The sequence below is a fragment of the Fusarium mangiferae genome, assembly GCF_900044065.1.
Source record: "Fusarium mangiferae strain MRC7560 genome assembly, contig: FMAN_scaffold023, whole genome shotgun sequence".
In the NCBI taxonomy this organism is placed as follows: Eukaryota; Fungi; Ascomycota; class Sordariomycetes; order Hypocreales; family Nectriaceae; genus Fusarium; species Fusarium mangiferae.
The window spans coordinates 249,239-262,519 of record NW_024573943.1 but is presented as its reverse complement, the minus strand read 5'-3'; the positions used below and the strand labels follow the sequence as shown (position 1 = coordinate 262,519).

General features: G+C 47.8%; 5 protein-coding genes across 5 annotated transcripts; all 5 read right to left on the bottom strand.

Moving 5' to 3' along the window:
- Window positions 1-1,693: 1,693 nt before the first annotated feature.
- FMAN_05196 (uncharacterized protein) lies at window positions 1,694-2,915 on the bottom strand (the record flags this gene model as incomplete). Its single annotated transcript, XM_041825755.1, has 2 exons — window positions 1,694-2,610; window positions 2,663-2,915. The coding sequence occupies 2 exons, from the start codon at window positions 2,913-2,915 to the stop codon at window positions 1,694-1,696; spliced, it is 1,170 nt and encodes a 389-aa protein (XP_041691104.1).
- Window positions 2,916-3,378: 463 nt separating this feature from the next.
- On the bottom strand, window positions 3,379-4,772 carry FMAN_05195 (related to tetracycline resistance protein from transposon Tn4351/Tn4400; the record flags this gene model as incomplete). The annotated part of the gene is made up of 2 exons (XM_041825754.1): window positions 3,379-4,116; window positions 4,170-4,772. The coding sequence occupies 2 exons, from the start codon at window positions 4,770-4,772 to the stop codon at window positions 3,379-3,381; spliced, it is 1,341 nt and encodes a 446-aa protein (XP_041691103.1).
- Window positions 4,773-5,420: 648 nt separating this feature from the next.
- FMAN_05194 (uncharacterized protein) lies at window positions 5,421-6,467 on the bottom strand (the record flags this gene model as incomplete). Its single annotated transcript, XM_041825753.1, has 5 exons — window positions 5,421-5,545; window positions 5,602-5,754; window positions 5,813-6,116; window positions 6,169-6,378; window positions 6,435-6,467. 5 exons carry the CDS (start codon window positions 6,465-6,467, stop codon window positions 5,421-5,423), a joined length of 825 nt encoding a protein of 274 aa, XP_041691102.1.
- An 851-nt stretch (window positions 6,468-7,318) lies between these two features.
- Window positions 7,319-8,617, bottom strand: FMAN_05193 (uncharacterized protein; the record flags this gene model as incomplete). The annotated part of the gene is made up of 4 exons (XM_041825752.1): window positions 7,319-7,686; window positions 7,745-7,900; window positions 7,952-8,480; window positions 8,588-8,617. The coding sequence occupies 4 exons, from the start codon at window positions 8,615-8,617 to the stop codon at window positions 7,319-7,321; spliced, it is 1,083 nt and encodes a 360-aa protein (XP_041691101.1).
- A 2,645-nt stretch (window positions 8,618-11,262) lies between these two features.
- FMAN_05192 (uncharacterized protein) lies at window positions 11,263-12,990 on the bottom strand (the record flags this gene model as incomplete). The annotated part of the gene is made up of 1 exon (XM_041825751.1): window positions 11,263-12,990. The coding sequence occupies one exon, from the start codon at window positions 12,988-12,990 to the stop codon at window positions 11,263-11,265; it is 1,728 nt and encodes a 575-aa protein (XP_041691100.1).
- Window positions 12,991-13,281: the final 291 nt, after the last annotated feature.

Sequence of the window (13,281 nt, the reverse complement as noted above, 5' to 3'; positions counted from 1 at the left end):
TGAGCCAAGAGAATGTAAACTGCGATGAGCAGAATGGTCTTGTTATCTATGTGAATCTGCAGTGCTCAGCCCCCTTGACCAAGCTTAAACCAGCGGCTCAGCCATAAGGACTAAGAGGCCCGAGATTGTAGGCATTATAACGGTAGCCTGTGACAGTCTGCATATTGTCTGCACCCATTTCAGCCATGTTTCGTTCTAGCTGCTGGCCAATAGTCTTGATGGACTGCAAAATTTATCGCAGACGAGGTCACATCGTTCTGTAGCCAAGCCACCACAAATTGGACAGTAGCTACTTGGCGGCCAGGCTTGAGAAGCCCTCCGTTGTGACCCGGAAGTTGGGGTTGTCTCAGTAGTACACCCCACATAAAGTCTACGGATTTTCACCAAACGGCTACGGCCTCCAGATTACACGACAGATCAATGCACTGCTACTGATAGCTGTACTCGAGGAAGACACCAATTTAGTTTCGAGTTTGTTTATTCTTGACCCAGGGCGTAACGTATGACCTGACTGAGCTCATTTGATCAAGGCGCGCCCGCTAAGCTCAAGCGATTGATGTCCTCCGCATTTCTGCGGAGATACCACATGAGGATGACCATACTTCGATTACGTGGCGGCATGTGAGTTAATTCGTCACACCGAAGCTGAATTCGGCAACAGCTATAACCAGCACATTGGTTTCTTTCTCAATATGTTCAAAAACTCAACTTGGCAGTGCTTGTAAGTAGAATGCGTCACTTGGAGCACAACCGGCGCGAAGCTGAATAAGCACCCGAAAGAGATATGCTACTCTTGATTGGATGCAAATCGTTAAATACAGGCGCCTTTAATAGGACTTAATAGGATGCGCCTTTATCTCTGTACTTATCAATCTGCTTCTATCTAGTATTATAAGACATTAGTTATGTGTTTACCTTGACTAAGCTGGACCAGTCACCAATCTGCCTCGATGCACTCTACTTCAATTTTGCCACCGACACAGCGAGAGCCAGCTATCCCTTGTATACGTCACGACGATTGGCAATACGATGTCAATTGGGGTCGCTTTCTGGAGCGTTTGGTCCTTTCAAGTGCTCACGAGCGCGCCATCCCCCTTTGTCATCACACTGTTAGACGGGGTCAGCACGACGAACAACGAACAAGAAAGGAAGCAGCCTTCTAGTTCTACTTTGTTGACTGATGGACCGGCAGTCTTGAATTAAGGAATTTTCTATTGAAGAATAGCTTGCAGCATAATTACGGAGATTTTGCAATGAGGCAAAGTAGAAAAATAATTATGTATGGATGAGAATGATGGCAAAAGCGGGATATACAGACTATATCAGATAGAGGTTCATACCGTATCTAGTCCTGTTCCCATAAACCATGCTTAAATGCTAGCCTAGACTCCACCTCTGCACTATGGCATGGCAGGGGCTAGATCACGCTTTCCCAGCATACCAGGATCAAATATGGGACTCGGGGAGAAACAAATCGATTCCATAAGAGACAGAGATATTCGTGATTTTCTCCAGCAGATTTATCCTAATCTCTCAATCAACTTAGTCTACTTGCTACTGATTTCCCTTTCCCGTCCTGCATTTGAGCGACATCGAACTACGAATCTCCACTCGCCCACTGATTCTCTTCCTTGCAAGTCGTTCAGACCATTAATCTGTGAATAACCCACACAGAGTAATAGTCCTTGCCTGCTTAAGCAGAGCGGGTTCCAGTGGGCTGGCCAGCAGGAGGGGTTCCGCTGCCCGAAGGAGGCTGACCTCCCTGGCCACCGCCGCCGCCTCCACCAATGCCGCTGTCCAGGGCATGGCCACCATCACTAGCCAAGTATCCAGCAACACCGTAGTATTCATCCGAGGTGTAGTCGGCAGTGGTGTTGATGCCAATCTGAATCCAAGCAAAGATTCCATCCTGAACAGAGTCTCCCAGGTAGACGTACTGAGGGAAGGGGTCATAAGACTCATCAGCCTGAAGAACAGACCACATATCCTCCTCGTTGGTGGTCACCTCGACCGTGTTGGTGTTGTAAGGGGCAAGAGCCTCGACTTCCTCACGGAGATCCTCGGGCCAGAAAAGCTGTCCGATGTGTTGAACAGGGCTGTTGTAGACCTGGATTGTGCCGTTGGATGAGACCGATGCATTGGCGTGGGTGAGGAGATGAGTATGGGTAGCACGTCCTTCGTAATGACCGGGGAAGATGGTCTCGAACTGAACAACACCATCGTGGTCGGTGATCTGAATACCACGGAGGAAAGTGGTGTTCAGACCAGCTTGGGAGCTAACCCCGGAGTAAACACCAGTAGCATTGCAGTTCCAAACGTCGGTGGCCAAGTTGGGGACTCCATTGCAGGTAGCTACGTCGACGTATTGGACCTCGAGGAACAAAGGAACGCCGTCACAGAATTCAGTTTCGATGACGTTGGATCGTAGGTATTCGCCGACGATGTAGTAAGGTCCAGCAGTGATCTCTGGGGATAGGATACAGCTAGAGTTGGCGCCAAAGACAGTTTCGAGAGGAGTGAACATGTTGTTGCTAGAGACTCCAGTCTTGTTGTGGTTGACAGCTTCCCACTTGACAATATCATCTTCATCACGGCGGTGCTTCCTGGCGTCTATAGAAAAGTGTTAGTATCAAAATACAGCCGAAAGGATCTCGTCGCATACCAGTCTTGATGCCAAGTCTCTTGCGAAGCTTCTCAACCTTTTCTGCTCGACGAGCAATCGAACGAGCCTTCAGCTCTCGAGCATGCAGAGAACCAGAGCATGCGTTCAATGACCTCTGGCCCAAGTTGGCGATAGTGTCGCGGGTCTGGATCTGTCTCTTGATCTTCTGGTGATCATGTTTCTCACCAGGATGAGCAGAGACAAGACCAGCGAGAACAAAACCCGCTGAAGCGAGGGACTTGAAAGAGACCATGATGAATAAAGAATTGATGAGTGAGAAGGTTGTAAAGAAGCATATCCAGAAGCGATTAGGCTAGCTTTTATGTATAATGCAGTTCCTCGGATTGGTGGCTCGGAGATTCAAGGATTGCACATCTGTTACGCAACACCGATCCGAGTGGATCATCCGCCTCAGCCTTGGTGGCGGCATAAAGAATGAAGCATTCGCGTTCACTTAGGCCATCCCACAACCCGAAAATTATGTGGGTTTTTCGGCTTTCGAACGTAACGGGAGCTAACGTCATCTAGATTGGTCGTGCGCCACGGAAACATGTGGGGGGAGTAATCCGATTTTTAGATGATTTTACTGGTTACGATACGAATGCACTGCCGTCGGAATTAATGCGGTCTTGGTCCGTGACTTGGGAATCCCTGGAATGGCATTATCGAAGGGGAAAGGACTTGTTATTCTATTTCTAAGTTACGCAGCGGTGAGACTAGCTTTCGCCATGAGCACTCTCGAAAGCCTCTATCATACGCTGAGCCCCATCATCAGCATACATCATATCTTCCATGTCGATACTGCTCTGGATATGCTCATAAGCTCTAGGTCGCATCTCCTTCTCATAAGCAACAATTGCTCGTTCTATTGCTTCTGCATCAGCTTTCTGATCATAGTTGTCTCCAGAAGCCCCAGTTTCAGCAATTATTTGGTCGAATAATACGAGCGCGTCATACATGGCTTGGTTCACGCCTTCACCATTTGGAGTAGCAAGATGCGCGGCGTCGCCGAGTAGAGCAACGCCGGGAACACGTTTCCATCTTGGTCGGCCATCGTGTATATCTTCATCGTTGGGAGAGAAGAGGGTTTTGTCGAGGCGATAAAGTGGCCAGGGTCGCCACGGCCCCTCAGAAGCCTCGATCAAACGTCTCAAGTCCTGTGTCCAAGTCTCGTAAAAGCCTCCTGGTCCTAGCATTGTTTTTCGCGCGTTGTCCATATCGTTTGGATCAACATCACCACCGGGACGCGTCAAGGACTCAGGCGCCACTACGCCCATATATATCCGGTATGATGCATCGGATAATTGTTGCACTGCGAGGGTGGATTTAGCACTCATCGCCATGGCTGTTCCTTTGCCTGCTATTTGTTGCGCGAGTTTGTACTCTGATTTGTCTGGTGATATCCGGCCTTCAATAAATGATTTACCAGAATAGGTGGGCTTGGCGTCAGTAACCTGGGAGTAATGTTAGCTTGTGAATTTGACTGATGTAAATCGTTAGTACTCACGAGAGAGCGCACTTTGCTCCAAGCACCGTCTGCTCCGACAATAAGTCGAAAGCCACTCTCTGTCGATCCATCGCGAAACTTTAGAGTCAAATCACGCGCTTGTCCATTTCCCTTCTTATCAACAACATCCAATATCTTTCCCCAGCGAATACGATCCGTCGGCAAAGAATTGAGTAACAACTGTCGCAGCTGTCGACGATCAATCTCTGGTCTATCGCCACCATCATCGTCTCCGAATGATGCACGGAACTTCCCTTGAAAGTCCATCAAGGTCATGGTTGTTGCATCATATCGAGCTAAGGACTTGAACTGGTCGTGAAGACATGCGCGACGGAGCGCTTCTTGGCCTGAGTCTTTGTGGATGTCTAGCGTGCCGCCTTGGCTTCTGAGGGTTGATGTTGGAGATTCGTCGCGTTCAAAAACGACATAATTGATGCTTGCGGTTTGGAGCAGACGTGCTAGCATGAGGCCGCATGGGCCACCGCCGATGATGGCGATTGGTGGAACAGCTGAGACTCCCATGTTTGAGCAGTTCAAGATGCTGCGGGACGAAAGTAATAGAGATGAGTCAAGCTGTTTACATGAATGGGCCTTGGATATCATTTATAGTTAATTTAATCATAGGGTAGATACTGGAGAAACTTTGCTGCCCCTGACTTTCCATGCACGATCTCATTTCATCAACATGATTGGTCAGGCATTGATCTGGAGAATAACTCGGACGAGACTAAAGCCCGAAGAAATCTGACGCGATGTCATAATCAAATTCTTGGTGTTGGCCCGGGATTTTCTATGTCCCGACTTGGAGATGGAAATGTCACCCAATAATCACAGTTTAATCTTAATGTTATCGAAAATAAGAATAAGAATAAGTCCCTCGCTAATTTCACTAGTCTTGAAGCTTTATTCTCTGCACTTGTCAAGTCTTTCAGGATGTAGGTTGATCCAACTTCCAAGTGACTGGCTTACCATTTACCCTACAGAGCGCAGTGAACGCGAAACATAGCCATTAACGCGTGGGCGACTAAGCACAGCCACAGAGATAAGATACCTAGCCACTGTTTGACACGAGGCAAGCCATGTTCTATTATTAGAATCCAACGAGCCTCAATCGGCCAATTTATTGCACAGAGCATGGGACAAGTGTAGCACAGCTTAAAACACTTTTATAGAAGAGAACAACAGTTACTCTCGCGAAAGAGAAGTAACGAGCTAGGTAGCTGTAGGTCCAGGCAAAAGTATTGTCCTTCCTTAGTTCTTGATCTCAATCACCTCGCTCCTCGTCTCATGCTTAGGCGAGCGATCCACAAGTGGCTTCAAGCCCGGCAGCGCGACAACTGTAATAGCAAGTGCCATCTCCAGCATACTCATAGGGTCTAGGGAGAAGATGTCAGCAGACGAGCTGGTGTTATTTGAGAGACAGACGACTTACAAACAAGATTCTCTTGGCCAGTGCCAACCTTGAGAGTGACAAATCGCACAATGGTAGTGCAGATGGTCAGAGCTCCAAGCACGAAAGTAGCAGTGACACCCTTGGAGGGCTGAAGAACACCCTGGACCAGCAGGATGAGAGGGAGGGCGTAGACTGTAAGGCCAATTAGTCTTTGGTTAAGTGTAATATGCAGGAAGGAATGTCAACATACCAGCAAGATAACAAGCCAAGTTGAGAGTAAAGTTGAGAATGAAGGGCTCAGGCGCATAGAAGACACTGCAAGCGCCCTCCTCCTGAGACCACTGAACGGAGACATCCTTTCCGCAGAAAAAGGTATCGTCCCAAAGAATTGCCATGTATGACGCGCAGACAAAGGCAGTGATGCCGTATAGAGCCTTTCGCATACCGGAGCTCATGCCTGTGGAGGGGAGGAAGTAGGCCCAGTAGAAAGCAAGCATGCTCATCTTGGGGAAACCCATGCCGACATCGTAGAAGTAGTTGGAGGCGAAGGAGATCTGGATGACAAGTTAGTCGCGTCATGCTTGGTGGTGCTTGAGATGATCTTGCCTTGGACAGCTTGACAGATGTCTCATACTCATCCATGACACCCATCTGGAAGGTCAGAGTGTCGCAGATGATGAGGGCGAGAGCATCGACGGCGGATAAAAGCAGAAGATAGTCGGACCAAGTCAACTTCTCTCGCGCACGGAAAAGACGAGCGTAGATTCGAAGACCGACAAAGACATAAGAGGCCGCCAGCAAGATCCATTCCGAGATCTAAACACTTGTGAGTACACAACCTGATACAAACATCAACAGCTCAAGTGACCTACCATGCAGTCCTTTCCATCGATAAAGAACGCCATTGTGCAATCCGATTGTCTTCCACTTCAAAACAACGGGAAATAAAATGGTGCACTCGCGGCAGTAGAGAAAAAAGAAAAGGAATTAAGGTTCACAGGACTGCAGGTATACTTTAAAATTTACCAGTTCATGGTGCTTATTTAATGCGCCGCATGGTTACAGCACCAGTAGCACCTCGGCTACAGAAGAAAAAAAAAAAGAAAAACAGCATCGAACGAGGTATTGCATAGAATGCAACACTAAAAGGTCCCTGAGGGTGAGTTTTACCCGCTGCAGGTCTACGGCACAAGTCGGGCCAAAGCAGCGTTACGGGATTTTAATAGAGAGAATGACCGGGGTCGGTATTTTGACATGGGGGCTAAAACTGGAGGGGTTGTAACCGAGAGGTGGTTATTGGTCGGGTTGGAGTTCCGTTGATATGCAAACGAGAATAAACCTGGGACCAACGGATGTAACATGGGAAAGGATTGAACAGGGGAAGAGTGTTGTGACGATGGGTGTGTTGGTTGATCTCTGGGTTTTGGGATGGAGGGAGGGAGTCTTTTTGTTAATGCACCAATAAGGGATTCATCGTATTTTATGGTTTTCAGACGTTTTAATAAAGCTCTGCATTAAACTCAGAAGCGAAGTCAAGAATTCAAGCACAATGATCTGATCTATGGTAAAGCTGTTGTATTCTATGTGTATGTTTATTTATTATACATAACTTGGGTCAGTCAGACCAGCTGTCATGTCACTCTTTATTCCCGGCCATTTCCCATTTTGTTGGTCCATCTGCATATCTAATGCAACTCTTACATCCATCCCACCATCCACACTGGCACTTATCTTACAGCACACACACATAACCAATTCACCCCCGTCCCGAATCACCCTGCCAGTCACCGTCTTCTCTTCGCTGGTAGGTCACACTTATGCGGGCCGACTTGTAGATACCTTGAAGGTTGGTCAGCTCCACTTCACTGCCGGAGTCTTCTTCGGCGCCCGCCGCCACGCGTGCCGTCGAGGCGTACAGTTCTCTGCTGTGATGGTCACGGCCGCTGGAAAGCTTGTTGAAGTGACTCGATGTTGTCACTGTACCTGAGTGTTTGTTGTAGCCTGAGCCTGTTTGCGTGGTGTTTTGCTTGGAGGAGCGCAGCCCGAGGCCGTGGAGGAGGGATTTGAGGGCGGGGAGAGACACGACGACTATTGCGGCTGCGATCTCTGTCATGGAGAGGACGTCTGTGGAAGTGAGTAAGAATTGAAGTTATAAAGGCCTTGGATAGAGGGGTTCACTCACAAACATTGGTCCACGCGTGAATTGCCTCGACGGTCGCAAATCTACCGATGCTTGCTCCTAGAGTGATAAGTCCAGATGCAAAAATCGCAACTAGACCAGCCTTGTACCGTCTGCTGAGTTGTAGACCAAAAAGAAGCGGAAATGGTAGGGCAAAGACTGCCCAACGTCAGTGATTACTTTTGAGCAAATTCACTGAAGTGAACATACCAAGCATGTCGGAGATGAGATTCATAACCCAATCAATGCGGAAGACAGTCTTTGAGTCAAAGGTACTGCACTCTCCATCGAGCTCCCAATTGACAGATACGTTGGCGCCGCACCAAAACGTATCCAAGAAACAAGTCGTGAGCATAAACGACCCCGTCAAAGCAGTAACTCCATAAAGAAACTTGCGTAGCAGCGGTAGTGTCTGTGGAATGAGCTTAAAGTAAAGTGCCAACAGCGCCAGCTTCGGAAAGTATACACCCGTATCGTAGAAATAGTTTCCCGCAAACGACACCTTCATCAATGTGATCTGATCCTCAATACTTCGAGGCGGCGCACTCGGATCATATTCGTCCATTCCTCCTAAGTTATACGCAGCCGTGTCGGTCCCAAATAATGCAGCAGCATTGAGAAGAGAGGCAATGAGAAACCAATCGCTGACGGTGAGACTCTGGTGTTGTCGAATTGTTCGAAGGGCTAATCGAGCGAGGACGAGGAGCGTTGATATTCCGAAGAGCACGGCCTCGATGGGCTGCATCGTAGATCGCGGTTAGCAAGCGAGTCATGGTCCTGATCTTGCCAAGAAATGCAGATCTTTGCTCAGGCAGTGGATCAGGACAGATCGGAATGGTAACTTACCACCACGGCCTCTTTAGCGACACCAGCCATATCTCAAGATGCAAAACAGACACTTCAACTCATAAATGAAGAAATTAGCAAACTGAAGACTAAGGACTAGGTCTAACGAGATGGGGTTGGCGTCGATTAAATGAAAAGCCGAAGCGTTTCTTCTGTGACGTCCTGCATACAGCCTGTGTGCGGCGGTGCAGGTTCCGAAATCAGCACATGAAAATCATTATCATTACACTACAGCACAATCACAATGAACAGCATCATAATCTTTCACAAAGCGCCCAGTACAGGGGCAGGCACACACACGAGCTGACACACCACAAACGTCGGGACCTTTTGTGAGACGGGTATTATATGCAACTGGCTAAAAACCGTCAAACCCAGGGGTAAAGTGCTTACGGTGGTCAATGTCAGATCGCGTCACGACGCCACCAGATACAGGGCGCCGTTGGTTTACAAAGAACTGATGAAGCATATTTTACTGGGAACATGCATGCAACGATCCGAGTCACTCCATCATTAACCTCAACATGCAGAGGGAACAAAGCAAGGATTCGAAACGGTCGGCGGAAAACGGAGCTTATTGGACGGGAGAAAAAGCAAGCAAATTCCCGCAGGACTTGTCCTTCGGCCCTTTGACACTTCCTGTTCGTAACTGATTTTCATGCATCTGCGGCACAGTTCAAGGAGATTATACGCTGGAGATGCCATTCACCAATTGATGGTGTTGGATCTCGAATAGGGAGCTCGGAGGGACTTCCCCAAGAGATCAACACGCCAGAAGGAGCCGGGAGAAATATGATCCCTGTAGCCAAGACGTGATGGGAGCATGGGTATTGGCTAATGTGCTGCTTACCGAGGAGTCTCGGGCCGTAGGGGTTCATCGGTTGCATGCCGCTTTTTCCGAGATCTGAAACGGAGGAAAAAGGCGCTCAAGTGAGAGACAAGCTTTGATGCAAGAGGTTTATTAGCAGTGAAATGTGCTTTGATCAGCGGTGAATCGTCGCTTGGAAATATCTCCACGATTGAAGTGTAGATCACTGGACCGTGAACTTGGCTCTTGGGACTCTGGTAAAAACACCATTCAGTAGCCGAAAGGTTTACATGCAAAACATAAAAAAAAGCAAACACAATGGGCTGATGTAACTGACAATCATGCCATGCCCCAAAAACCAACCAGTCTCAAAGCCGTTTAGTCAAGATTATAAAACCTCCTGCTAAAAACTGGCCGAAACGGAATAACTGAAACAATCCCAGGTCTGTTCCCACTTGGTTCTAGAGCTTGACGACGTTGCACTTTTTAACCTTAGCTGAAAGCTTGTCTTTAGCCTTTCGCAACGGGCGGGCGCAAGACTCCTCACCTTATTCGTTTAGACCAATCTACTAAATTGCCGAGATTATGAGGTCTGTCGCGAACTTCGGGAACTTCTTTGTCTGGACTTATTCTCCGGTGGCGAAGTGGTTTGTTATTTAAAGTCTTAAAGGGACGCTCTATACGTCGTATCTTGAATGGAGATCTGTCGAGGTTTCCGCAGTTGAGGCTTTTGATGAATCCGCTGCGGCTGAAGGCGAGGTTACATCGTGCCTCGGGCTCGCACTCTAGAGACCCGAGACTTGCCGCAGAAGCAAAAAGTTTGGATAAAATGGCATGTTAAAGTATAATGCGGAACCGCGAAACGTTCAAAAAGCAAGCATTAAAAAATGTCAACTGCAATGCAGTCACCAGCCCATACTTGCAGAGTTTGACATGCCTTGACATACAAGTAACACCATAAAAGTAAACCTTATCTTGAAGAGTCGGCCTATACTGTCACATCGACATACACAAAGCTCAAATTTTCAAAGTAAGGAGAGTAAACAGTTATGAGTGACTACACTAAGCCGTGTCCTTTTCTGTTATGATTCACACCACCTTGGGAAGAAGCCGCACTCCCTTCGCCTATTCTTTCCTGATCGTGTTTGCTTTACTCTGCTTGACAGGTCTGCGTGAAAGTCAACTCCCTCTTCAAGTGTTCGGCGGCCTAGCTTCAACGGCTAAGGTATGGTCTGTCAACCCGAGGCTGTTCACCATAAGTAAGTGGCTATAAAGCCAGCGTTCGGTATGCTCTGTTTGCCCCTTGATATCGATCTCTTTGTTACCGTTGTGAACGTGTTATGGTATATTATATTATATATGGTTTTCGATAGCAGGGTCCTATTCATCCAGTGAGACGTGTCGTCGAGACTCAGTCACAGAGCTTGCAAAAGAAAGAGGTTCTCGGGACAGTATACGGCTGCAACGGTCGGCTATGCAGTATTTGAACTACGAAAAAAGAGAGCAATCCATTAAAAAACTGTACTCCAAGGCACCAGAAAGTTGCGCAATTGACGGCTGTTGTTGTTACTTAGGCAGGTAAAGCTACTGAGGTCGATCGAGGCAGTGATGAGCTGCAGATAAGGATAACGGTAAGGATAAAATGGCGCTCTATTGTCAAGCGGCAGGATGCTATAAGCGTCATCTAGGCAGCCAAGCCCGTAAATACCAGTCGTATAGGCAAATCGAAAGGAGGGCATAGAGTTTTAAATGTTAAAGATCTACGATTTCATGCTGTTAAGGTAAAAAGAAGTCGAATATATAAAACCGCTTTCCTATTAGTTGGGTGACGTCAGAGTATAAATATTCATGAGAACATTCTAATCTATTATCTTAACAAAGCTGCCAGTTTCGTAAAATCGGGCTCGCCCAGGCCCGTTGCCGCATCCCACCCTGCGAGAGCCTCCCAACCTGTCTCAAAGAAGTCACCATCAGCGCAGCCTGTTGTTTCACTACCATCTTTGACATCGCGAAAGACTGGGCTCGCCTTTGCTGAATAAAGCAAAGGATTGAGGAATCCCAATGCAGGTTTCTTTGCCCGGAGGCGCATGTCGTTGACAAGCGCAATCATAGCTGCAAACACAGGTGCAGATGCGCTCGTGCCGTCATGAGTCGACGGGCTGCCTCCGGTCAATGTCAGGTAATTATCGCCCAGAAGACTGATGTCTGGTTGCGCACGGCCGCTGGCGTTGTAAAAGCCCTTGTGCTTGCCATGTAAGGCTTTTATATAACCGGAGACAGCCTTGTCTTGCCAAGAAGCACGTTGGAAGACATTTGACATACCACCCGAGCTATACGAAGCTGCACCGCCATATTCTGCCGTAGCACCAACAGAAGTCATCCAGGGACAGCTCGATGGGAATGAGGGCACAAAGAGTCTCTTTTTGCCAGACACTCCAAGACATGTATTTCCGTCTGTTCCTGCTGCTCCTCCGTCTCCAGAAGATCCGATGATGGAAATCCCACGGGTAGCAGCTTTTGCAAAAAGATCGCAAACGTGTTTCGCATACGCAACTGGTACATCCTTCTCATCGTCGTTGTAAGATATAGAAATGACCTTGGGTGGGTTTTTCAAACCGAGCACATAGTCAAAAAACTCGGCATAAGGCTCATTGCTGTCCGGTGAGACAGGTGCATTCGGAGCTTGCCCGATCTTGGGCGCATGGCCGCCTACCGAGTAGAAAGTGACGGGGAGCGGACCAGTGAAAGCCATTGCGTAGTCAAGGTCAAGTTCAGCCTCGACCGTGAGCGAACCGCCGTCAGCCGGGGGCTTAAGGGTACCTTTGTTGACAGATGCGACATTGATTGAAGGTATGAGTTTCGGATTCTTCTTATCATACTTTGTCAAGAAAGCTTTGACGTCTGTGATATTGGGAAAGTTGTTCAGAAATCCAGCTATAGCAATTGTGCTACCCGATTTACCGTCGACTGGGCTATAATGAATATTATATTTCGTGCGCAGCTGAGATGGACAGATGCTGTTGGAGCAATTACTAGGTCCAGTGGGTACATGCTGTCTTGCTTGAATCGTTTTTGGACCAGGTGCCGATCGAAAGAAGTGTACTGTAGGATATATATAGCTGATCGCGTCCTTTTGCGTGCTTGGAATGCTATACTGAGTTGTGCGAATCATAGTCCGACCAGTGGCCTTGTGTTGGAAGTGGTAAAACGTAGTGTTCAAGACCCGGTTCCAGTCAGCAATGGCTGTTGTGACATCGACGTAATCGGGACGTGTAGTGTAATTGGATAAGCCCTCGCCTTTAAGCCAGCCGGTCACTTTTGCCGAGATGAAACTCTTGTTAGGTAAAATAGCTCGCAACTCATGAGCTCCTAAAAACAGTCCATACTGATTGGATTCGGGATCTGATACTTCTTGGGCCACCTTGAGATATGGCTTTTCCGGCTCCGCCAGATGAATTCTCAAGGACAATAGTTCATCCTCAGGCGCCGGTTTCAGTTGTACGTAGTCCTTTGGGGGATTATGAAGAGACTCGTGCCTGAGAGAAGCACAGAATGGAGAAAGCGCCAATATGCAAGCGAGATATTTGTGTCGCATGATGGGTAATAAAAAGTTATTGATGTACGTATGACAGGCAATAGGCAATTGCGAGGAAACGGGTTCAGTGATTCTATTACATTAGATGCCGTGCTACATACGGATGGGATCGCTCTATTATGTGGCGAGGAAAGGTTCTGAGATACCGACCGAATTGGGTTAGGTTCTTGGAAAGTCCAAATCACGTCACGATAATGTGGTCCTCGTATAGATAATTCGTATCTCTAGAGATGTTAGGTCGAGAATTTCATCATCTCCTGAGTGACAAAAATAGAGCCTTTCACCACAGTC